Raw genomic sequence first — 24,704 nt, forward strand, 5'->3', positions numbered from 1 at the left:
CGGCAGGGAGGAGGTTGCTTTCGGGATTCAATATGAATGCAGAGACCTTTGGAAAAAGAAAAAGCAATTTCTTCAAAAGGGACAAACATTTGGGAAGCCAATGCTTTTGACTCAGTCATGGCAGAGGAGACCACTCAGCTCACCCAGTTCATGTGAGCTCTCTCATCTCATGCCCACACTTTTCATTTGCAACTTTTGTTTGGTTTACCTTCTTTAAATTTGTCTTCAAATGTTGTACACCTCCATCAAACCTTTCCTCAATCGTCTTTGCTTTGGGGAGAATGTCACCAACTTTTCTAACTCAGGCATACTTATCACTGATATCTAACAGATCTCGGTACCCTCTCAAGGGTTCATGCGTCATTCCTGAAATGCACTGATGAAATTGAAAGCAATACTCTCGCTGTGGCCTAACCAGAGTTTAATAGATTCAGCATAATGTTAGTGCTTTTGTACTTCAAAAGTTTTGGTCATGAAGTCCAGGTTTCAGATTCTTTGCAAACTACTGTCTCAAAACGTCCTGCCATACTCCAGGTTGTATGTAAAGGTTCCTCAACTCCTGCACCATCTTGAGAACTATCACATCAACTCTATGCTGCCTCTCCCAATGCATTCTCCACCCCCCCTCCTTGCCAAGCTTCTCTTCTATTACATTCCATCCACAAGACATCTGCCAATTCTTCTGGCCCATAAGGTTTTACCATAAGGTTTTACCCCTGTTTTACCATAAGGTGAAGGAGCAGAAGGAGGCCATTCAGCCCAGCTAGACAGCTCTGCCATTCAATGAGAAAATGATCGAAATTATAAACAGTGACACTTTCCTGTCTTTATCCCAAACTCTAATTCACTTACTGATTAAAATCTATTATAGCATTAAATATACTTAATGACAGATATACTATCCTTAGAAGAAATTCCTCATTTCTGTCTTAATGCATGACCCCTTACTCTGAAATTATGCACCCTGGTTCAAGACTCTAAGGGAGAAAACCTCAGTATCTAGCCTGTCATGCCCCTTAAGAATCCTACATGGTTCAATAACAACTTCTCATTCTAAAATCCAAAGGTACAAGCCCAGCCTAATTCAACCTTTCCTCGTAAGAAAATCCCTTCACACTCAGGGTCAATCTAATGACTTTTCTCTGTACTGCTACAAGCAAAGCTATCTAAAGATAAGGGGCCCTTCAGATAAAGTTGCAATAAGACTGTCCAGCTCATATTCTACACCCCAGCTAATGAAGACCACCATCCCATATTCCTATCTACCCATGCTGACACCATAAGGGATCCATGGACTCGTACACCAAGGTCCCGTTGTTCCTCCATACTCCCTAGGGACTTATTTCTTCCTTTATTAGAATATTCCAAAATGCATCACATTTATCAGGACAACATATATGGAATATCTGATCTTTAGAGAATATTTCAAATTAAAAAGTCAAACAATTCAGAAGGAGACTATTCAGTTCATCATGCCTTCCCAGGTGCTTAAAATAGGACTGCTTAATAGCTCTTTTATCTACAAAATAATTATACAATACCTGAAGTCTCCATTTTTTGTTGAAATAAACTCATCCTGGGCCACGCTATTCCTCCCTTAAACCAGAAAAATATTTATCATTACAGCATAATTTAATGGTCAATATCATTCATTACTTTCACAACAGTTTGCATTTTCTACAGCACCAAGGTCACTTGGCAAACAAGTCTCAAGTTTTGTCTTTAAAAAAATTACATGTTGTCAAAGGTCTTCATTTTGCACTCATCAGGACAGCATCTCAAGAACATCAAATCTCAAAGGGAATGCAACATTGTGCTGCATTAGGATGGGATGTGTTAGTAGGCAAAAAAACTCTTACTGACTAGAGGTGCTGCCATGCAATTAAATTCAAGACAGGTAATTCAATTTCAATTGGTCACAACAACACCATGGGGAACACAGCAGGGAAAGACTGTCCCCTCAAGCTCTTGTTAGTTGAAGGCAACACAATGTGTGGATGTGTTTTGTTTGCAAAGGACAGGGCCCCATCTGATGAGAGTGTACATGGCTTTAAGTAGCCCATGCTACAACCCTAATTGACATCTTTAAATGACTGGCTGATATAATGCTTAGCACAACCAGACTACTTATTAAATGTTATGCAAATTCAGAATTACATCTAATGTTGGACACCATACACCAAGCAGGGCCCAAAGAGAGTCACACTACTCTCAAAATGTTAACTGAATCGCTCTCCAGAGATGCTATCAGATCTGCTCATTTTCTCCAGCATCTCACATGTTTCAGATTTCCAGCATCACTATTGTGCTTTTATCTGGTCATATATGGTCAGTGCTCTGACAGTCGTGAACAACTGAAGAGTGTATTGTTTGAAATGATCTACCAGTCTTTTGAACTTCCAGATGACATACCTGTTATTAGTCTGGCACTGAAATTATTTAATTACACATTATTTACTTGTGTTGCAAGTAGAATCTTTTTTACTTTATTGGCAACATCTTGTTTATCAGAGAACACCACTCATGCTGCATAATTCCAGCATAAAACAGCTAATTTCACCTGTACCTTAATTTTTTGAGATACCTTACCCTTCCAAGTAGACTGGGAAATGACTGAACAGTAGTCCGTGGAAGGTCAGACAAGAGATTGTTGAGGGTTATTTTGAGGAGATCAAGAAATTTAGTTTCAAATCAATCGAGGATGGGAGAATCCAACGTAACATTTGTCTCTTTGACAACAGAGGTCAAGTGTTCAGTCCACAATGTGTTTAAGTTTACTACAAACAACAATCTTACACATTGAAATTCACATCTACTAAACTCTCCTTGATGCTTGTCCAGGCAGATCATCCCTTGAGGAGTTAAACTTCCTAAGTGATTTTTAAAATTCTACCTTGTACTATTTTAAAACCTCTTTGAAATGACTATCACTTATTGCTCTTTCCAGTCTCACTCCTCCTGAACTTGATAGCAAAAGCAGCACATTCACTTACCCAAATCAGCAATCAAATCCTGCTTCATATTCTTGCTATTCTGATAAACTGTACAGTACAGTGATGTGTCATGAACATTTGGTTTAATCTAACAGGTTAGGCTTAACATTATGTTAAATGTGATACCCTATTTTTTACAAGCAGCAGCAATTTCAAAGATCAATGCTACAACAGTCAAAGACCCATGAAAGATGGGCAAAAGGAGTCGTAAAGAGTCAGGAGAAACAGAAGTTGCAAAAGGGGTAAATGCATGGGGTCATAACTTGTACTTAGATCCAAATATTTATTGTCTCAAGTCTTTTTGGGTTCTTTTGTTAAAATTGGCATAATCTACTACCACAGGTAAATTTCACTCTTTTTAAAAATCAAATCAAGACTCAATACAAAGTGGAGGACATCGACTAAATCTCCTCGAATCATCTGTCTTCAGCTTCTCCCCTGAAGGAAGTCATTCACTCTCATCCATTCCCCAATCAAGGATGAAAGATTGAGACAGAAGTCCAGTGAATTGGGAGCATGGTGAATGCAATTAGAAATATTTGTTGAAGATATACTGATAGATTGGGTGATCAGTTTCCACATTGTGACTTGTATTTCTATAATTAAAGTGCAGTTTTACATTCTCCACCGTGTCACTCCTGTGTCTTTATGCATCGCTCAAAGAGCTCTCCTTCTTGCATAATTTCATCCAATTTCAGTATCTGCTGAATAATAGGGTGAACAGAACATCACCGCCAACTGTTCATCTTGTCTCACTCATATCCATACAGACCTATTTCTCATAAACCAAAAGGATAGTAAATAGGAACTAAATCCCTAGAGTTCCTTTGAGACCTGACAAAAATTCTTTGTGCCTTAAGGACAATCTCAATACTTGGTGTTTGGCTAAGTGGCATTTAGAAATCAGAACCTTCCAGGTCAGTATGATGAGAGTCCAGACAGTTATGAAATTATTGAGTTTGGGAAGGGGGTGTGTGGGTAGGAATACATGGCTGATGTGTTAGTGCAGGGACAGGCTCAAACACTGAATACTGAAAGTATTATCTTTAAATATTTGTACTTTCTTAATAAATGTCTTTGACCTCTAGCACATGTATAATCAACTGAACATTAAAATCAGGACACAATGGGCCAAAACTTTCTGTAAGTGACAGTAAGGCTAATGCACAGAGACTTGGACAATAACTTCAAGCGAGCACAACAGCACAGGAAATGAGAAATTTAAAATTTAATCGCCCAACATCTGCCTTGCCTCCATAAACTGAATGAACACTGCATTTTATGGTCTTCCTCCCATTCAACTGCCATGAATGGTTTGTAGTTCCTCAACTTGTACAGTACTATCTCAACACCTCACAGAAAGTTAACATCTGTCCATATTAGTCTAAAATAGTCCTTTTAATTTTATAACAGATCTTCTTTACTTTCTCATTTTTCAGACACTGAACAACTGCATGGAATTTCACTTCTGAAGCTTTCAACTGTTATTAGACTCTTGTTGGGCAGAATCTTAGGGAGATCTGAACAATGTGGATTGTGGTATCAAATGTGGCAGAATCACATGAAAAGTCAGGCGAAGCCTATCTTGATGTCAAGAACAACTTGCTGCATCTTTCAACTAAGTTTGGGCACTGAAGTAAGATTCTCACTGGGTAGCAGTGTCTATTAAGGAGGATTATTGTGCCTCAATTACCTTGTGAACTGTGCATCTTGCCTCAGATTTTTATGGTACCACTAGCTATGACCAAATCAAATAGAGAATTCTGAATGTGGAAGTCAAGGAGGATGACAAGCAATTTCAGCTTACAACTTGTTCAAAAGGACTTCCAAGTTGGACACGACACCAACAACTCAAGGCATGCTCCATGCACACCAGCCATATGGTGACAAACAGTGGCATACAAATATGCCAGCCTGTACAATTCTTCAAGGTGTATCTCCACTCCACATCATTGAATCCCTACACAGTGTGGAAGTAGGCCGATCAGGCCCTCAACAACCCTCTGAAGGGGATCCCACCTAGACTATCCCTGTAACCCTGCATTTCCCATGGCTAATCCACCTAGCCTGTACATCCTTGGACACCATGAGCAATTTAGCAGGGCCAATCCACCAAACCTGCACATTGTTGGACTGTGGGAGGAAACTAGAGCACTCTGAGGAAACACACACAGACACGGGGAAAAGTGCCTGTGTGAAGTTTGCAGTCACCCAAGTGCAACACTTTTTTTGCATTTCAATGCTGAATCTCAGACAATAACAGCATTTAAATGTTGCAAGGACATGCCCCCAGCTCACAGACGTGACCACAGTACATCTCTGCCTTACTCTTTTGCATCTTTCCCCTCAGCCAGAGATACCAGGCTCACTGTACTGCTGTATTAATGCACTATTTAGCACAAGTACACAAGCAGGAGGCTTATGGTTGTCAACAAGCCTTAGTCAAGGGGAGTAGCCTTCAGTCAGAGGGTCCTAGCACAGTCAGTCTACAGCAGCCTCATGTCATTCCAGGAACTTGGACAGAATCAGTCAATCAGACAGCTAGCAACCTGGGGCAGTTAAAGTCAGGTCCTCGCCTCAAAACAGAGGAAGAAACAAGTATGAGATAACATAGCAGCTGTGTTGGCTCATTCTGTCCAATTAATGGCAGCATTCCTTCTGAAACAAGAGGGGGCAGGTATTAATGAAGATAAAAGTGAGTGGCACAGCCATTACTTTCATTTGTGGAACCGAGAAGTATCCCAAGCGAGCGAATAGGTAGCACAGAGGGCATGCAAGGTTAGTGCTTTCAGGTAGGCAACAGCAAGTGAAGGAAGATGTTGCAGGTAATAGTGAGAGTGTGGTAGGGCATGAATCTGAACAGGAGCTGGATACTGAGGCAAAAATAGAGAGTGTGAGGTGTCAGAAAGAAGACAGTGGCACTTACAGTGGAGGAGTCAAAAAGTCATTGATCACCTCTAATGTCCTGCTCAGAGTAGAGCACCAATTTCCTCTTCTGTGCTACATCTGGGGCAAGTGACCAGAACTGTGCAGAGCAACTCTGAACAAATATTGCCTGTCTGGGTGCATAACAGCCTCTTATAACGTGGCACCAGCAACATTCCAACAGTGAAGAGTTATTCTGAGTACAGTGAATGGTATAGAAGGGCAAGAATCAGACAACAAGCATGCCAGTGATTGGAGTGCACAGTTAACAAAGGTTGGCTTAGTAAGATACAAGAGGAAAACAGGAGACATCACAATGACAGAAATTCTCCATGAAACTCAACAACACATTAACTTAGCCACAAAACATTAAGATTCAGCCCATGACTGAGACAGAACAGATAAATTAAATCTTTACTTCTAGTATCTGATTTGATCTGAGTCTGCCTGGTTCAGACTCTGTTCATTCGATCATCCTCTCCTAGATTTCTGGTAGAAGGCTCTTCAAGAAGTTAAAGTGTGCGAGGAGAGCGCCAGGGAGAGATCAAGAGTAAAAGAGTACTACACTGTAGTCTGATTAAAACTACTTAGATGTTAGCAAATCAATTTGTTCCTTCATGTTTCGTTATCAGAAACAATACATCATATTTCGTTATCAGAAACTCAGCAGCACTCGTGGGAGAGACAAACAAAGTTAAGATTTCAAGTCCCAGTATGAGTGTTCCACAGAAATCTCCAGCGCTGAACAATTCCACACCGCCGGAATCAAATTGACGTTTATCCCCTTAAAAGGAAACCTTCCGGATCATGGGAAGATTGATAACTGACATCACTGAAATTCTTTAAGAGGAAACGCCAGCAACTCAGATTTAAACTGAAGATTTCAAGTTGCTGTTATCTCCAATACCACCCTTCCATACACGTACACACAAGGAAATGATTTAAATTAAAAAAACTTAATGCAAAACATTTTGGTGTCCCCACCCCCCAAAAGGGAAACAATATTTTCCGACAAAGTGTTAGGAGGCTGTTAAATCGCAGAAAGAAACATTGGTCTGTCCTACTTGGGTAAGACACAGCCCCACCTCCTGGAGATTGCAGCCAGGAACTGGATATCACTCCGAACTGGATTCGCCTTTTACTCCTGCAACAGTTCAACCGATAGCACTGACCATCCAGGAAACCAGACATCTGGGAGCTCACCTGACAGCAAACTTTACGTAAGGATACCTGCAGAGATCAAACTGCCTTCGATGGAACTGAAAAGGCAAATGGATCAGGAAGTGGAGATAGTGAAGAGTCGGTGAAAGTTCAGCTTTAAGTTCTTCTTCAAATAGTTAGTTCAAAGGCTACAGATACAGCTCAGAAATCTAACAAAGACCCCATTACTGCACTTCACGCAGCGGCGCAATTAACCATCTCTAAATAAATGTCAGATTATCCCAATGAATGGTCAGGAGGTTTTCTCGGTAACTCCCTGTTCACCTGAGTTTGCCTGTGCTGATTGGCCGCCTTTCTGTGTTCTGGTTGGCCATTCGACCATAAGGCTCGGATTGGATAATCGGAAGGGCGAGGAACGCAGGGATTGGATGTTAAAGGAAATCACCTATGCCCAGGTTGAAGAAACTCAAAGCGTCACCTGCGGCTCCCTCACTACAGTAACAGGGCTGGGTAATCTACCGGAATTATCCAGTACAGTCAATAGAAGGTTCGGATAGTAAAGTCTCGGCACTGCCAGGGATATTACATAAGAGTTATCAGTTACCATTCTGCAGTGTATGCCAGGATTAATCTAGATGAGACAAAAGGGATATCTTTCAGAGTTACTAGGGATAACCTATGTGAGATATTGGCGTGATCTATATGAATTGCTGGGGGATCCTATCAGGGTCACAGGAGATAGTCTATCAGTATTACTGGGAGGTAAGGGTAACTGAGGTAAATCGAAAGAGTAATATATACCTCTTTGTAATATATAAAGTAATCAACACGAAGTTATCTGATTTAATATCTGGGATTTATTGAGTCAATTTCTTAGGGTAACAAAGGCATGTTTTAGGAATTACTATGGAAGTAATTGGGGTATTCTGTAGGGATTACTGGATTGGGGGATAATTTTTAGGAATTATTGAAGGTAATCTTTAAGAATTACTTGAGAATGACCAGGTTTAGTTTATAGGAGCTGCTGGGTTTAATCCTTGGGAGTTTGCTGTGCTGAGTGTAATGTATAACTGTTACTGGGATTCTCCATCAGAGTTACTATGCCATATTCTACAGAGGTTATTGGAGATATTAGGGCATTACTGGGTGGCTGGTATTTTAAAGGGGTTACCTGCTATAATTTACAGGATTTACTGCAGTCATCTATAAGAGTTACTGGGGGCAACTGATAGGGGTTGTTGGGGAGAAACAATAAGAGGGCTGGTGTGTGAACGATATAGAATATCTTTGGTAAATCCTCTGCAGTTTACCATTAGGGATTTTCTTCGGAATTACCAGGAGTAATATAAAAGAGGTACTGTACTTAATAGTAACCATTGTCAACTATTATAAAAACCACACTAATGGCCTTTAGGAAAGGAAACCTGCTGACTTTACACAGTCAGATCTACATGTGACTCTAGACCTGCAGTAATGTGGTTGATTCTTAAATGATTATTCTCATAAATGTCTTCTGTATTCTTTCCAGGTCACTCATACTTTCCTGTGGTGTGCCAAAAACTGTACTTCATACTCCAACTTCTAAAAGTTTGTCATAACACCATTGCTCTTGTAAGCGAAGCCTCTATTAATAATAATTTATTAATTAATTAATACTTAATTAATAAATCCCTCTGCTTATCCTGTCTTCTTTAATGACATAAATATATAAACACTCAGGATTCTCTCTTCCTGCATGCTCTTTATCTTGTACAGTTTCTCTAGGTTCTTTGTTTCAAAGTGTATCAACTCACACTTTTCCACATTGAACTTCATCTGCCATCCATCTGCCCGCTGCACCAATGTGTCATTATCGCTTTGAAGTTCTATACTGTTCACCTCACAATTTACAATTCTCCCAGGTTTTGCATGCATATATCAGGAAAAGCAAGGTCCCAGTACCGACATCTGGGGAACTCCACAACAAACCTTCTTCCAGTCTTGAAAGTACCTATTAACTAATGCTCTGTTACCTCCCCCCGCCCAAGCCAATGTTGTATCCACACTACTACTGTCCCTTTTATTTCATGGTGTATAATTTTCCTCACAAGTCTGTTTTGTGTCATTGGATCGAACATTTTTTGGCAGACCACGTACTCATGAGCCTTTCCCTCATCAGTTCTCTCTGTTTGTATTAACTCTAGAAAGTTAGATAGACATGATTTTCCTTGAAATAGATCATGTTGACTGTCCTGAATCAATTCTCATGTTTCCACATGGCTATTTGTTCTATCCAAAATAATTGTTACTTAAAGTGTTCCCCCCACCGAAGTTGACTAATCATTACAACTTTTGTTGAGCAAGGGTCTAATGTTTACAGTTCTCTAGTCCTCCAGCATCAAACCTGAACCAGGAAAAACTCAAAGATAATTGCAAGTGCCTCTGCAACTTCCATTCTCACTTCCTTGAATATTCTTGTATGCACCTCAAGGAAATTAGGAGAAAATGTTTAAGGAGTAGAAGGCAGGTGAATGATGTGCAGCGGTCACAAGGAAAGGAAAAGGATGTAAGAAAGTCAGTATTAATAATGAAAGAGAGCTTTATTCAGATAATTTGGAATGGGAAGCAAAGGAGTGGTGATGGTGATGATGACCATTGGAGTAGCATTCCTGGGATAAGAGTAAACATGCACCTGAAAATTCAGAAGTAGAGTTCTGGGGTATGGCTTGGATAAGGAAGGGCAGACAACAAAGGATGTCCAAAATGTAGTTCCCATTGAAACTAGAAAGTGACAAGGATTACATGTGGGAGAACAGAGGATATGATGGGACCTCCTCTATTCATGAACAATTCACCCCAGAAAAAAAGATCACTTTGACTGAATTGCTGCCGCTTAGTGTTCACAACATATAAGCATTTTAGGATCACACATGTTAACTATGTCAGATTCATCTTTAAGCTGCAACATCAGTGATCAACGAGAAAGACCAGCTTTTTCTCTTCGCCTAATTGTAAGTTTCCTTTTGTCTACTGCAAAGCAACTCTACTTAATGACTTATTTTGAAGTTCATATACATCACCATGGTGGCTTAGTGGTTAGTACTGTTACCTCAGCGCCAGGGACCTGGGTTTGATTCTAGCCTTGTTGACTGTCTGTGTGGGGTTTTCACATTCTCTCTATGTCCATGTGGATTTCTGTTGGGTGCTGCGGTTTCCTCCTACTGTCCAGAGATGTGCAGGTCAGGCAGATTTGCCAAATTAAATTGCCCCATAATATCCAGGGATGTGCAGACTTAGGTGGATTAGCCACGGTAAATGTGGAGAAAGAGGGCTGGGTCTGGGTGGGATGCTGTTTGGGTGGTTGGTGCAGACTTGATTGGCTGAATGTCCTTTTTCCACACTGTAGGAATTACATGATGCTATCATATTCTCAAATTGCTCATATTCGAGAAATAATTTGTAAGTTGACCTTTCAGATATTCAGGTCAACCAATTGTTTTATTTTTTACCACACTCCATTTCTGAGTTACTTAGATAAGTTGATGTTATATGGCTCAGTGTCTTCAACTGCAGATGCACCAGCATCTCAATTCCTGTATTGCAATACATGCATTAGTTACACTGCAGTCTCCTTACAGCATAGTGCTCACATTAGATGTTAACATAATGTGCATGAATTTTAAAAATGTGTCAAAAAAGGATATGGGATACATCCAAGGATAATTGATATATTGATTTTTATAGCAAGTGCTGCTGAAGTACCTATGCAAATTCAAGCAAAAACGCTTCCAGAGCTTGACAAATTTGCACATATTCTGCAGAAAGATATTGGATGTAGACTGTATTATGTATGTTTTACATTATGTAAACTAAACCTGTGATATTCTCATGGCTAACATAAGAAGATCTGAACTCAGCTATCAGCATAAGCCCAAACTGAACAATAATCAGTGTCCTGTGATATCCTTGAACTAGAAAATCAAGAGTTCTAAGTTGGAAAAGTATGTACATCACTTTTTTCACTAATGCAATAAATGTTTATGAATCATTTCCTGCACACTGTGAAGTGCAATTTTGTACTTTTTTGTTTCTGAACCTAACATCTGAGTGCCAGATATATATACTTATGATTGGGATGCAGTTTGTGGTTTTGCAGCATGATAAGCAAAGAGCAGGGAGTAGGCAGCATGACTGCAGTCGTTAACTGGAGTTAGAATATGGTACAGGCTGAGCCAGTTACCAGCTTGGTGGAAAATTTACTTCAATAAGTTTCTTGTTTTTCAGATTTTCTATGTTCTGCCCAGATGACGTTGATCAGTCTGATGAGAAAGACAACCAGCTAACTCTCAACTTTCCTATTCTGGATAGATATCCTGATATCAAATAAAGGCAAAATACTGTGGACGGGGTTGGGAATCTGAAACAAACACAGAGAATGCTGTGAGAAACTCAGTAGGTTTGGCAGCGTCTGTGGAGAGAGAAATAGAGTTCATATTTCAAATCTGACAGGACTTTTTTTCAGAACAGAATTTCAGGACTTGAAATGTTAATTCTGCTTCTCATTCCAGATGCTCCTAAACCTGCTGAGTTATCTCAGCATTCTCTGTCTTTAAGCCAGATAAGATGTCCTCGTTTACCATCCTTTGTAAATAGTTATGTTCTATAAAACCTGTTGCTGTTCAATTGTCTATGGATCTTACTATACCAGACATCGATGCGATACTGAAAGAGAACTGTTTGAGATATTAGGTTTCAAAGGATCTCTCTGTCCTCTTAAATGCATGTAAAGGATTCCATGGGACTATTTTGAGAAGCAGCAGAGAAGTTTGCCTCGCGGTTTTCGCTAAAATGCACCCCTCAATCAACATCTCTAAGATTATTTTGTTTTTGGGAGCTTCATAGAATCCCTACAAATTGGAAACAGGCCATTCACCCCAACAGGTCCACACTGACCGTCTGAACAGCATCCCACCCGACCTGTCCCTTCCCTATCCCTGTAACTCTGCATTTCCAATGGTTAACCTGCACATCCCTGAACACTATGTGCAATTTAGCACGGCCAATTCTAGCCTGCACATCTTTGGACTTTGGAAGGAAATCCACACAGATATGGGGAGAACATATAAACTCCACACGGACAATCTCCCAAGGGTAGGATCAAACCCAGATCGCTGGCGCTGTGAGGCAGCAGTGCTGACCACTGAGCCACCATGACGCTTACTGAGCGCAAATCAGTCACTATGTTTCCTACATTACAACAATGTCTACACTTCCATAGTGTCTCATTGGCTGCGATCATGTTCTGAGATCATGAGAGACACTATACAAATGTAAATCTGACATTCCTTCTTTTGGATCATATTTGAATACTTGGTTCACTTAGGTTGAATATGGGAGGGGAATAACCATCTGTGTGTCTAGTAAAAGTCAAGGAATTGACAAAATTGTTCAATGTTTTTGAAAAGAGGTGTCGTAACTTTATTTATAAATTGTGTATAAAAATAGCACCAAATTCAACACAGAATATGCTTGGAAATGCGTTATTCAATTGAAACAATAACATTACAGAATTCTGAGATACCTTTGCAATAACATTCACCTTTGGCATGGAAGAAAGAATTCTAGGATTGAATCATCAGCACCCACCATGAGGTTTATTCACCCTGCTTAATTTTGCCTTTCATTGAGGACAGTGCAAAAGAAAATGGGGATGGGGTTGCAGCAATGGGAGACTAGTGTGATACCACTGGCTTTTCACTTGCTTGGTGAAGTTGTAAACTACCGCCAAAGGTGGAGGGTCAACCAGTAGGAGGGAAGTGGTGACTGGGAGAGTCAAGAAGGCAGCAGTGAGCAGTAGTTAGGTGGTGAGCTTGAGGGTGAGAGGTTGAGAAACAAACAGTGAGTCAGTATATCAGGATATGGCAACATTTTCAACTCTCTGACCGATTAAAAGTTAAATAGTGAAATATAATTAAGTTGCCACTAGATGTCACTATCATAATTTGGAAGCACGAATATTAACATGACAATGCTAAATCTAGTAAAAGGCAAATGCATTATTCCAGACTTTGTTAGACGCTTTGACTTCTTAATCCAATACTGGATTTGATAATCTTGATAGCTTTTAATATTTGAATGCAAGATCTAATCAGAATCAAATTGACACAAAATATAAATTAAGGGCAAATAATAGATGGTGCTACCCTCCTGGTATCACAGGCTCTCTTTATCGTGTACTCCCATAACTGAGTAAACCAATTTCCATGTTAATATTTCAAGTACAGCACACATTTACAGTCAAATGATTTTATAAAACAAACAAGCATACACAGTACAGACATTAATACAACTCAAATACAATCTAAAGGATTTAACACAGATAAATAAAATAGGTTGTTGTACAGATGACTTGCTTAGTGTCTAGCAGTTGGGTCATACATTATTTTTGGAATTTTCCACAGTGCCAAAGGAACACTGTCAAGAAATGAACTCTGCACCAGCTTCCAGTCGAGCCAGGAGCTACAATCCTAAAGGTTGGTAGAAACCAGCAGGGCCAAGTATTCTGATTCAAATAATTGTGTTGCTGATATCACTCGTGGATTCTCTCAAAATATCAATGCATAAACAAATGATTTAATATTTCATCAAAGTAAGAATATACACAGACAAATGAGCTTCTGGCAGTCTCGTGGATGAAACTGAAATGTTCAGCACAATCATTTGTAATATGGTTTGAAAATTACGGGTGAATCAGTGACTCAGTGGCTGTGCTGAATACATTTAGTATCTACACCTTGTATATTTACCAGTTATTTAGAAATACATTTCCCCTAATCAAAGCACAATCAGTATACACTTCTAATCAATACACTTATCTGCCATGCACAATGAATCTGTTATACTTAGAATTTCAGAGCACCTTTGACAAGGAGGTAACTGGGAAAGATTAAAAGATATGGGAATAGGAAAAGTGTAGGAATTGAAAGCAGATTAAAAAGTAAACAGAGAGTTGTTTCTCAGAATGGTTGGCAGCAAGTAGAGATGTCCTGGAGTATTTGGTGCTCAAACTTCTTTGGTTAACCAGGATTTGAGTACAGGGCTTAAAGAAAAAGACAGAGTACATAATTTTGAAGATGAAAGGAAGCTGCAGGAGACATTTTTATGACAATGGAATGGGCAAAAATGTGGTAGATTGAATTGAGTTCAGAAAATATGAGGTGCTATGTTTTTGTTAAAAGTATAAATAATTAATATTCTAAAAATGAGAAAAAAAAGTTGTGACTAAGATTAGAAAAGGGATTCGGCGGATGGGGTTGTGTTCAGGTCCACAAGATATCAAAAGAGACACCTCACATGGATGAAAGCATTATAAACACAACTAAATATTGAATTTTATGAAGAGTAGTTTAGAATATAAAAGTTGAGATGCAATGTTACTTACGTATAAACCAATAATAAGACTGTTAGATAATTTTTTAAAAATAAAACAATGAACTGCGGATGTTGGGGATCTGAAACAAAACAGTAAGTGCTGGAGAAACTCAACAGGTCAGGCAGCATCTTTGGAGAGAAACATCATTCTCTCCTCAGATACTGCCCGACCTGCTGAGTCTCTCCAGCACTTCCTGTTGTAGATTTGAAGGTACAAATTTTTTAAGCACAAAGGAGATTATGAAGTGATTTTGTAGAACGTTATCAAGCAGTATATAGAAAGATGTATTTCCTAGTGATTGCTGCGTATATGATGAGAACACACACTTATATATCAGAGATTGAAGAGAGATTGAAGAAACAGAGCTGAATAAATCTTTATGTAATAGGATGTAAATGTGTGGAGTGCACTACCAGAGTTAGTGTTTGTTTGACAGTTGTTTGCCCATTTTGCATCGTACTCTACTGTTTGCTGCCATGCCATCCTGCCAATTTGATCTTTGGAGTTATCCAATATTTCTAAGTGATGCTTAATCCACTCCCCTCACTTCAATTTTTCTTTGACAGACGTTGTAAAATGTTGGTGTGTGCCCTGAAAGGATCAAATATTCTACAAAGGCAGCCAAGTTATTGGGGAGATGAGAATGGAATTGAAGGATAATATATACTGATTGTTACCGTTTGAGGCCTTCAGCAGATATTTTTCTTATGCACAGCGCTCTTCTGCATTCCTCTATCCTCACAATATCTAACATCATTTCATTGTCCGCTAGGGTTCAAGTCTCACCTGCTCTAGAGTACATAATAACACCTCTGCACATGTTGTTTAGAATATAGCAAAACAAATGTATTTGGTACTGCACAGTACGAGAAATTCAACAAAAATGATAAGTGGCTTCTCGTGGTTATGCTAGTCTTCTACTGGAAGGATCAAAAGCATTCTATCAGATCATGAATGGGATTCTAAATAATAAAGCAGTTATTCAAAACAAAAATTCAGGAGTATCAAATTACTAACATAACAGATCTCAATTCTTGCAGGATCCTATAACAAAAAGTGCAATATTTTATGAAATATCCAAAAAACCCTGATCCAGCTCATGCATTTCCATATTTTATACGTGATGTTTAGTCAACATGCCAATTCAACTTTACACTTGCTGCAGGGTACTGGAATAAGGAAAACCAGCAATTTGCATAGAGATTGCCACATATATCCTCTCCCTGCGTTCAGAGATCTCAGTAATTTTTTAACTGCAGAAAATTCTGTGGGAATACCCCTTAAATGCTGGAACTGGATTACCCCAGCTGAAATTTCACAAGTTGTTGACATTGATCAGGAAGCCTGTTGGCCTCGCGTTTGGAATGATGTGTAGAAATTTTATGATCAATCTGATCAGTGAAGTTATTACACACCTCTGGAGCAGGTGAGACTTGCAATCAGGCCTCCTAAGCATAGAGGTAGAGGCACTACCACTGTGCTACAACAGCTGTAGAAATGAGGTATATATGTGTCCTTGAGGTGGGGAACTTTTAAATGTTCAGTCACTTCAGATCAATGAAAGTAATTATGGTGATTGCCAGCTGAGGCAAAGTGCTCACAGTCACAACTGCTAACTTAGAGGAGACTAACTATTCACAGTATATCCAGCAATACGAAGGAATGTGGATTCCCTCTAGATCTGGGGAAATTTAAGCTTTCAGACAGCAAAATTGAAGTAATTATGAAAATCCCGTAAGTATAAATTTTAGCCTTCCTTTTTAATTGCAAGATTGCAGTTGCTTCTATCTGTCATTGACCTTAGAACTTGTTACAACATGAAACCATTAATTATAAAGGGAACAGGATAATATACATCATTTTAAAAAGAAACAATGTGGATCTGCATTCTGGAATATCAGAGAGCAGAAACAAAATGCTGCTATGACAGGTTAAGAGGAGAGTCGCTGATAAACAAAAGACCACTTTGTGCACAAATGAAAACTTGCTTCAAAGAAATGTATGTTGTTAGTAACTGTTTAGGGTACAAACATTTTTCAGGGCTCTTAGTGTATTCCTTTAAGTGTATTTCTCTTGGTGACTATGTTTCTTATTTATTGAAAAATCAAATATCTGTCCTTTTCCCCTGCTCGCTAAGCAGAATGAAATATGGAATCAGATAGCGATGGGCACATTCACAGTTTCAGTCCAACCATTGATATCTCCAGACTGGATTGTGCTTATATATGATGAAATCAAGTTTCAAATAGATATGGCAACAAGACTTTTGGTAATATTCTCAAAATGTATGAAAATTATTGAACATATTATTAATTAATATATTACAATAACAAAGGCATGATTGAAAAATGAGGTGACAAACAAACCAATATATGTAAATGAGACTAGGATTCAATGCCATTCCAAAATAATGAATGAGATGACGTCAAAACGTGCATAGAATTGGCTAGTGTCTGTGAATCAATTTAAACATTTTAATCTAAAAATGTCGTTAATCTAACATATGTTCGTGAGCCCTTTATTGCAACGGTATTAAACTTCTAGAGCTCCTTATGATTAATTATTGGAATCTCTCTTTTTCTCTTTGTATGATTTTTATGATCTTCCCATGAATGGAAGTATGTTAAAGCACCAAGAGCTGACCAATTCTCAAAATTGCACATGCTCACAACATTCTTCATCGGAGCTTGAATTGCTCTAGGCTAGAATCGGAATGTTGAAATGGTCACAGGATGTCATATGATTACTGAAATTAAGTACAAAGCCTTTGGTTATCCTTTGGGGGTCACTTGGATAAATTCTGGGCTGTTACTCAAGAGTTAATCATGTTTCCTGATTTGTTGAGGAACTCTTCAGCTGTAAACAAATCCCATTGCTTCTCCCAAAACCTGAAACTGGGATCAAACTATGAGCGATAGAAAGTTCTTTGCAGATGATGTTCTTCTGGCTGAGCATGCTCACGAGGAATCAGAGACAGTGAAGGACCACCTGAATAGAAGTAGGAAAGGCTTTTTGTTATTTATATTCCAGATCCATAGCTACTAGACCACTTCAAAATGACAACTAAAGAATTTGTAATCAGCTAACCCTTTGATGATGAAAAATGTTCTTGGCTTCAAAGCATGCAACTTTTTTCTTGCACAATTCATCTTAAATGATGATCAGACACAATTACAATGATGTTTAAAACAACGAAATCCTTTGTTTTCAACTATGGATTTTTAAAGCATTTCCCTGGTACAAAGCCAATGCACCCTCAGTGTTAATATACTTTTATAACAACTTGATCTTTTTTTCTTACTCTAATACCAACACGGCAGTTCTTGAAAGGAATAAATTGCATTTAGATAGCACCATATATTATTTTCAGGATATCCCAAAGTAATCAATCACTAGTGAATTATTTTGAAATTGTTTTGATCTGGTATCAGTTTGTGAACAGAAAGGTTTTAAAAGTTTTTAAAATTCATTCACAGGGAGGAGGATTGTCCTGAACTGACTCTGTGAATTTGTTTTTGATAGTAATGGTTGAATTATTGTCATGTTAAAGCAGGTCATGACTATACCTTCTTCACAAGTTGGACCCATCCACTGGAAGGAGCACACACAACTTCCATTGCGGGAATTGCAGTGTGCCTTGTTAGCACAATTGCAGGTCAAGGAACAGTTAGGCCCAAATTGATTTATTCGGCATTCTGAGAAAACAACAAAATGTCAAATTACTTTCAGAATCAACACATGAAACTTCATTTGTTCAAAAATTCCATTTCTTATCTACATTACAACAACTAGAATGCTTTTTTTAACAACAAGAAAGGTTAATCTGTTCAGAGGATTAGAAACTTCTCTGTACTACCTTTCAATGATTTGGAGATGCCGGTGTTGGACCAGGGTGTACAAAGTTAAAAATCACACAACACCAGGTTATAGTCCAACAGCTTTATTTGGAAGCACTAGCTTTCGGAGCACTGCTTCTTCATCAGGTGGTTGTCTGATGAAGGAGCAGAGCTCCAAAAGCTTGCACTTCCAAATAACCCTGTTGGACTATAACCAGGTGTTGTGTGATTTCCTACTTTTCAATGTTACTCTGTTATGAACAGACAATGACATCTCATCAGAAAAACAGAGATTCTGTTAGAAGGTGTCAATTAATGCTCAGTTAATCTGCCAGGCTGAGACTGAGTGAGAATCAAATTACACATATGTAGGACTGAAGGGAGATCCAATTTTATATTTGTCAAATTACCGATCAGGTGCATCCGAAATTCAAGTATGGTTCCTCTGAATGTCAGCCAATGAAGTATCACTGCTTTTATTTGTTAATGATGGTCTCAACTTCAATCTACATTAAAATTCCCTGAATGATAAGCAATGCTGGTACTTCTCAAACAAGAATGACACTCCTAAGAAATGATCTATTAAATGAAACTTCCCACATTCACCACTCTATCATTTAAGCACATTGAATAACAGTCTAACAGTCTACCATTCCATTTCAGAGTCCTTGCAAAACCTAGATTTACATCTTATTGTTGTAATGCAATTTTGAACCCTCTGGGTAGGAAAGCAAAAATTGAAATGAGAGCTAATGAGTCCTGGGAATAGGAGTCGAATATGATCCAGAAAGGCTGGCAAGCACTTTCAACAGATCACAGCTCCACTCCCAAACATTCTACAATTACAGCTGCCAGACTACATCTACATTATGTAAAATAATGAATATTCAATTACTGCAGTCATGTATTTTATCTGTGCAAAAACAGATTACAAAAAAAATGGAATAGACAGGATAAAAAGATTACCACGATCACATCGGTCTCCAGTTCTACCTGGTGGACAAAGGCACTTTCCTGTAACTGGATGGCATGATGTGAGGCCTTCACAATCGCACATCTCCTGACATCGCTCCCCAAAGCGACCAGCTTCACAAGCTAACATATAACAAAGCGAGGTTCACATATTAATACCTGAAACAGGGAGGAAAACTTAACTGTGCCACACTAACTCTTCCCAGTCATACACTGTCATCTCTGGAGATTGAACATTCGTGGGAGGCATTTGAAGTAAGGATTCATCATTCACTTTTTAAAAGGAAATAAATAAATTTCATCTATCCCAAACAAAGTTCGATGAGAGATATTACTTAGAATCATACAATTCCTACAGTGTGGAAACTAGCACTTTGGTCCAACAAGTCCACACCAACCCTCCATAGACTAACCCACCCAGACCCATTCCCCTATCCTACTACTCTTATATTTTACGCCTGACAAATGCACCTAACCTACACACCCCTGAACAGTATGGGCAATTTAGCATGGTCAATTTACCTAACCTGCACATTCTTTGGATTATGGGAAGAAACCCACACAGCCACAGGATGAATGTGCAAACTCCACACAGACAGTCACCCAAGGCTGGAATCGAACCCAGGTCCCTGGTGCTGAGAGGCAGCAGTGCTAACCACTGGACTGCCATGCTGCCATTAGTGTTTATAATGTTGTCACAGGCCTCCAATGCATTCAATGTTTGCTTTCTGTGCTTGTCTGTGTTCATATAGAAATATGAACAGATCAAGGTTATGTGTAATCATATGTTAGAGAAATACAACAATGGTAAAAAGATTGCACAGAATACTATATCTAGTTTATTTGTTTAATACAGAAAGACTTAGATTCATGGAGTGCATTTCATGACCACAGGATGTCCCAAAGTGCATTACAGCTTTAAAGTATTTTTTTTGAAGTGCGTTTGATGAGGCAAATCAAGGCAGGACTTATAAACTTCATGGTCAGGTCCTGGGGAGTGTTGCCGAACAGAGACCTTGGAGTGCAGGTTCATAGTTCCTTGAAAGTAGATCCCACGTAGACAGGATAGTGAAGAAGGCATTTGGTATAATTCCCTTTATTGGTGCATTGAGTATGGAGTTGGGAGGGCATGTTGTTGCTGTACAGGATATTGGTTAGACCACTTTTGGAATACCACATTCAATTCTGTCTCCCTGCTATCGGAGAGGTGTTGTGAAACTTGAAATGATTCAGAAAAGATTTACAAGAACGTTGCCAGGGTTGGAAGGTTTGAGCTAAAGGGAGAGGCTGAATAGGTTAGGGTTATTTTTCGTGGAGCATCAGAGGCTGACGGGTGTCCTTGTAGAGGCTTATAAAATCATGAGGGACATGGATAGGATGAGTAGCCAGTCTTTTTCCCAGAATAGAGGAGTCCAAAACTAGAGGGCATACATTTAAGGTGGGAGATTAAAGATTTGAAATGGAACTAAGGGGAAACTTTTTCATGCAGAGGATGATACATGTATGGAATGAGCTGCCAGAGGGAGTGGTGGAGACTAGTTTAAAAGGCACCTGGATGGGTATATGAATAGGAAGGGTTTAGAGGGATATGAACTAATTGTTGGCAAATGGGACGTGATGAGTTTAGGATATCTGGTCAGCGTGAACAAGTTGGACCAAAGAATCTATTTTCATGTTGTACATCTCAATGGCTCTATGATTTAGTCACTAATACTATATAGGACACAGAAAAGCCAAATTTCCACAAACAGCAATGCGATAACAACCAGATAATCATTTTGTGTTGCTGATTGAGGGACAAATATTGGGGCAGGATGTCAGCAGTAACTCTACAGCTCTTCTTCAAGAAAGGTGCCAAATTATCTTTTACATCCAGCTGAGTGCGCTGATGGGGCATTGGTTTAATGTCTCATCTGAAAGATTGTATCTCACAGCATCTCCTTGATACATTCATTTGAGTGCCAGTCTTTACTTTTGCACTCAAGACCAGCTATGGGACTTAAACACTTAGTGTTCTGATGTAGAGGCAATGTTTTACTAATTGAACCATAACATTTGGGTCTGCAATTCAGCTCAACTCTTGAATAATTTTCACTACCTTGTATTCATTACTCTGCTAAACAGATTTCATATCCTAAGTAGTAATCTTGTGGAACAGATCACACATCTTAACTGAAACCATTGTGAAACCTGGCAAGTAGTGGGATCCACAAAGATCTGTGCATCTTCTTATTCAGATTACTGCCCAAATGAAAATTTCTCTCCATTATAATCGCAGTCACAGTTCCTCAGGCAGATTCTAACCTATATCTCATGCACCAGGTATGAGTCTAAATATAAAAACGATACTTAAATTGTTCCTTGCAACTCTCTGCGAGATTTATTCCACAGATTTGAATGATAGTAATAGACTTGGTATATAGTCGCTAGAAGATTAATCCAGGGACCAAGGTAATATTGTGGGGATATATGTTCAAATCCTTCCATGACATTTGGTGGAGTTTGAAGTTAATAAAAATCTGGAATTAAGAGTTTAATAATGACTATGAAACTGTTGTTGACTGTCAGAATTCCATCTGGTTCACCCTTGTCTTTTAGAGAAGGAAACTGCTATCCTTACCTAATTTGGCCTACATGTGACTCCAGGCCAACAGCAATGCAGTTGATTCTTAGTTGCCCGCTGGACATTTAGGGACTGGCAATAAATGCTGGTCTAATCAGCAAAACTCATATCATATAAATGAAGACAAAGAAAATATTTGAAACCCGTCCATTGCACTACAGGCTATGTGGACCCATTGCTGATCATCAAACTCTATTTCATAACCTAAACGATAGTGAAATGGCGACAATGTTGGAGAAAAAAGCCACAAGTGACATTACCTTTCTCGCAGTAATCACCATGGTAACCAGGTGGACAGATGCATTGGCCAGTGCTAGGTTCACAAGCTGCACCATGCTTACAGTCACAGGAGCGAGCACAGACTGAACCATGAAACCCCAGAGGACAAGCTAGGAAACAAAGCGATGAATTACACAGGTCAAAATAACGCTCCACTAACAATTTAAAAATTCTCACACCAGTCTCTACCCTGTTTCCTGAAGGAATTCCAAATACGACTGACTCAATAAACTCAAAATTTCTACACAGGCAACTCTGTTTAGGAGCAACGTGCTGCATGGCAACAGCTGTGTATTGATTCCAATCAGGCAGGAGGATTGGTCACAGCCAGCTGTTTGGTTGAAATAAAATTGACTTTGATGATCAAAGCACTGAAGAGAATGTGAGTTTAAACTGTGAACTAATGATTCACAGCATTCTGGGAAATAATTAACAAGGTGACAAACTGCCAACATCTGTTTACACTATAAAAGCCACATGAATCTTAAAACACTCTGTAAAAAGATTCCAGTTGTTAAAGGTTGATTATTTTTCCATCAATACACAGACTTGAGACAGCCCCAGCCTCACCAGATCACCCAAGTTACCAAGTCTCAAACAAGCCACTGCCAGGTTTTATGCACGTTGCTTGATTGTTAGGTGATGATTGTGTAAAATATTAAGCAACTTACTGTGTTCACACAAAGGGCCAAAGAAACCATCCAGACATTGACAGCTGCCAGTAAACCGATCGCACCTTCCATTATTCCAGCACAAACAGTCCAGCTGGCAGTTGGCTCCATATTTCCCCGCAGGACAAGCTGAGTTACAAAAGAAAATCCTTCACTAAATATTTTGCCCCAACCTTTTATACTTTCTCCAGAACAGAAAACATTCTCCTCTCAAAAGTATCAGTCACAATACCAGGAGTTCACTTGTCACCTCACACACCCCATGACTTCCACGGTTCCTATCCCTCTCCCATTCCTACTTCACCCATCATCCCAAACCACCAGTGAGCATTCCCATCTGCACACACTATTCCTGAATCCTTACCTTCACTCCCAGCACCATGTTCCACCCTACTCCCAGCACCATGACCCCCTAAATCCCAGAACCATTCCCCGCCACACCTAGCACCATTCCCCCCTCCCACTCCTAGCACCATTCCCCCTCCTACTCCCACCAGCATTCCCCCTCCACTCCCAGCATCACTCCCCCCACTCCCAGCACAAGCCACCCTCCACTCCCAGCATCCTTCCTTCATTAAGAGCTGTGCTGCCAACAGCTCCTGTAATTTTGGTGATATCACTATGTAATCGATGACAAAAATCAGTGTAAATCAGTGCATTTAGAAATAACAGGAATGCAGAGTACTGGGCAAATGGTAAAATTCTTGGCAGTGTAGATGAATAGAAAGATTTTGGTTGCAGCAATGCGCCGGCACCTAACCTCTCTCCAGTCATCCCTGCCTCAGCTGAGGGCCACACTCTCTCAGAATTGCAAAGGACCCACTCTGCACTACATCCTCAGGAGAATTCATACTCTCAACAAACAGTATTTCAATTCCATCTCAAACATCAAAAACTGTAAGTACAACAAACTTTTATCCACCCACCTCCATAACCAGCGCTCCTCAAACATTCCAGAAGATTTCCCTGGCCTCGGAAACGCCATTAGCCATGCGGCTGACGCAGCTACCACCCCCACGCTGAGTGATGATGTTACTTCCACCCCCATCATGGCCACTCCCACAGCCACTTCCGGCCCTCACATCATCGCTGATGCCACATGCTCAGTGACCTCCACCACCCCTACTGCCATGATCACCACCACTTCCACCCCCACCAGCGCCACTCACCTGCATTCTGCTGACACGGCCCCCACAGACCCCACTGTCACTATCCCCACACCCCAGAACCCCGAGGGCAACATTACCCCAGCTGATGCCTCCACCCCCATTCCTCCCACCATCACACCCACTCCAGGTACTGGCTCCGACCCCACTCCCAGCTCCACACCCACACCAGATCCCAGCTCCCGGCCCTGCCGAGTTTTCACCATCCCTCCAGACCTCCCACTCACTGAGGATGAACGGTCAGTCCTCAGCAAAGGACTCACCTTCATCCCCCTCCGTCCACGCATCAATGAATTTAATACACGACGTGACATCGAACAATTCTTCCGTCGCCTCCGCCTCCGAGCTTACTTTCACAATCAGGACTCCCGCCCACCTTCCGAGGACCCCTTCGCCCACCTCCAACACACTGCATCCACCTGGACACCCCACGCTGGCCTATTACCTGCCCTCGACCTCTTCATTTCCAACTGCCGCCGGGACATTAACCGCCTCAACCTGTCGTCCCCCCTCCCCCACTCCAACCTCTCACCCTCACAACGTGCAGCCCTCCAATCCCTCTGCTCCAATCCCAACCTCACCATCAAGCCAGCGGATAAAGGGGGCGCAGTGGTAGTCTGGCGCACTGACCTCTACACCGCTGAAGCCAAACGCCAACTCGAGGACA

At 40.1% G+C, this 24,704-nt stretch overlaps 2 protein-coding genes across 7 annotated transcripts in view; both read right to left on the reverse strand.

Moving 5' to 3' along the window:
* Positions 1-7,374, reverse strand: part of LOC140478809 (leucine-rich repeat-containing protein 31-like) — a 39,794-nt gene extending 32,420 nt beyond the window's left edge. For 2 of the 6 annotated variants that reach the window (XM_072572214.1, XM_072572209.1), the window contains exons 1-2: positions 7,122-7,374; positions 1,542-1,596 (exon numbers count right to left, since the gene is read on the reverse strand). In XM_072572214.1, the coding sequence (XP_072428315.1) occupies positions 1,542-1,575 (34 nt within the window). In that variant the 5' untranslated portion in view covers positions 1,576-1,596; positions 7,122-7,374. Of the gene's footprint in view, positions 1-1,541; positions 1,597-2,157; positions 2,442-6,336; positions 6,583-6,982 lie in introns of those variants that run through there. The other 4 variants (XM_072572211.1, XM_072572212.1, XM_072572210.1 and 1 more) reach the window with 4 other exon arrangements.
* Positions 7,375-12,512: 5,138 nt separating this feature from the next.
* The window catches only part of LOC140478814 (uncharacterized), a 309,839-nt gene continuing 297,647 nt past the window's right edge, over positions 12,513-24,704 (reverse strand). The window contains exons 34-38 of the mRNA XM_072572218.1: positions 22,872-23,000; positions 22,182-22,310; positions 19,293-19,421; positions 18,057-18,185; positions 12,513-17,478 (exon numbers count right to left, since the gene is read on the reverse strand). Of these exons, the coding sequence (XP_072428319.1) occupies positions 17,396-17,478; positions 18,057-18,185; positions 19,293-19,421; positions 22,182-22,310; positions 22,872-23,000 (599 nt within the window). The 3' untranslated portion in view covers positions 12,513-17,395. The remainder of the gene's footprint in view (positions 17,479-18,056; positions 18,186-19,292; positions 19,422-22,181; positions 22,311-22,871; positions 23,001-24,704) is intronic.

Source organism: Chiloscyllium punctatum, chromosome 6, assembly GCF_047496795.1.
Source record: "Chiloscyllium punctatum isolate Juve2018m chromosome 6, sChiPun1.3, whole genome shotgun sequence".
Classification (NCBI taxonomy): domain Eukaryota; kingdom Metazoa; phylum Chordata; class Chondrichthyes; order Orectolobiformes; family Hemiscylliidae; genus Chiloscyllium; species Chiloscyllium punctatum.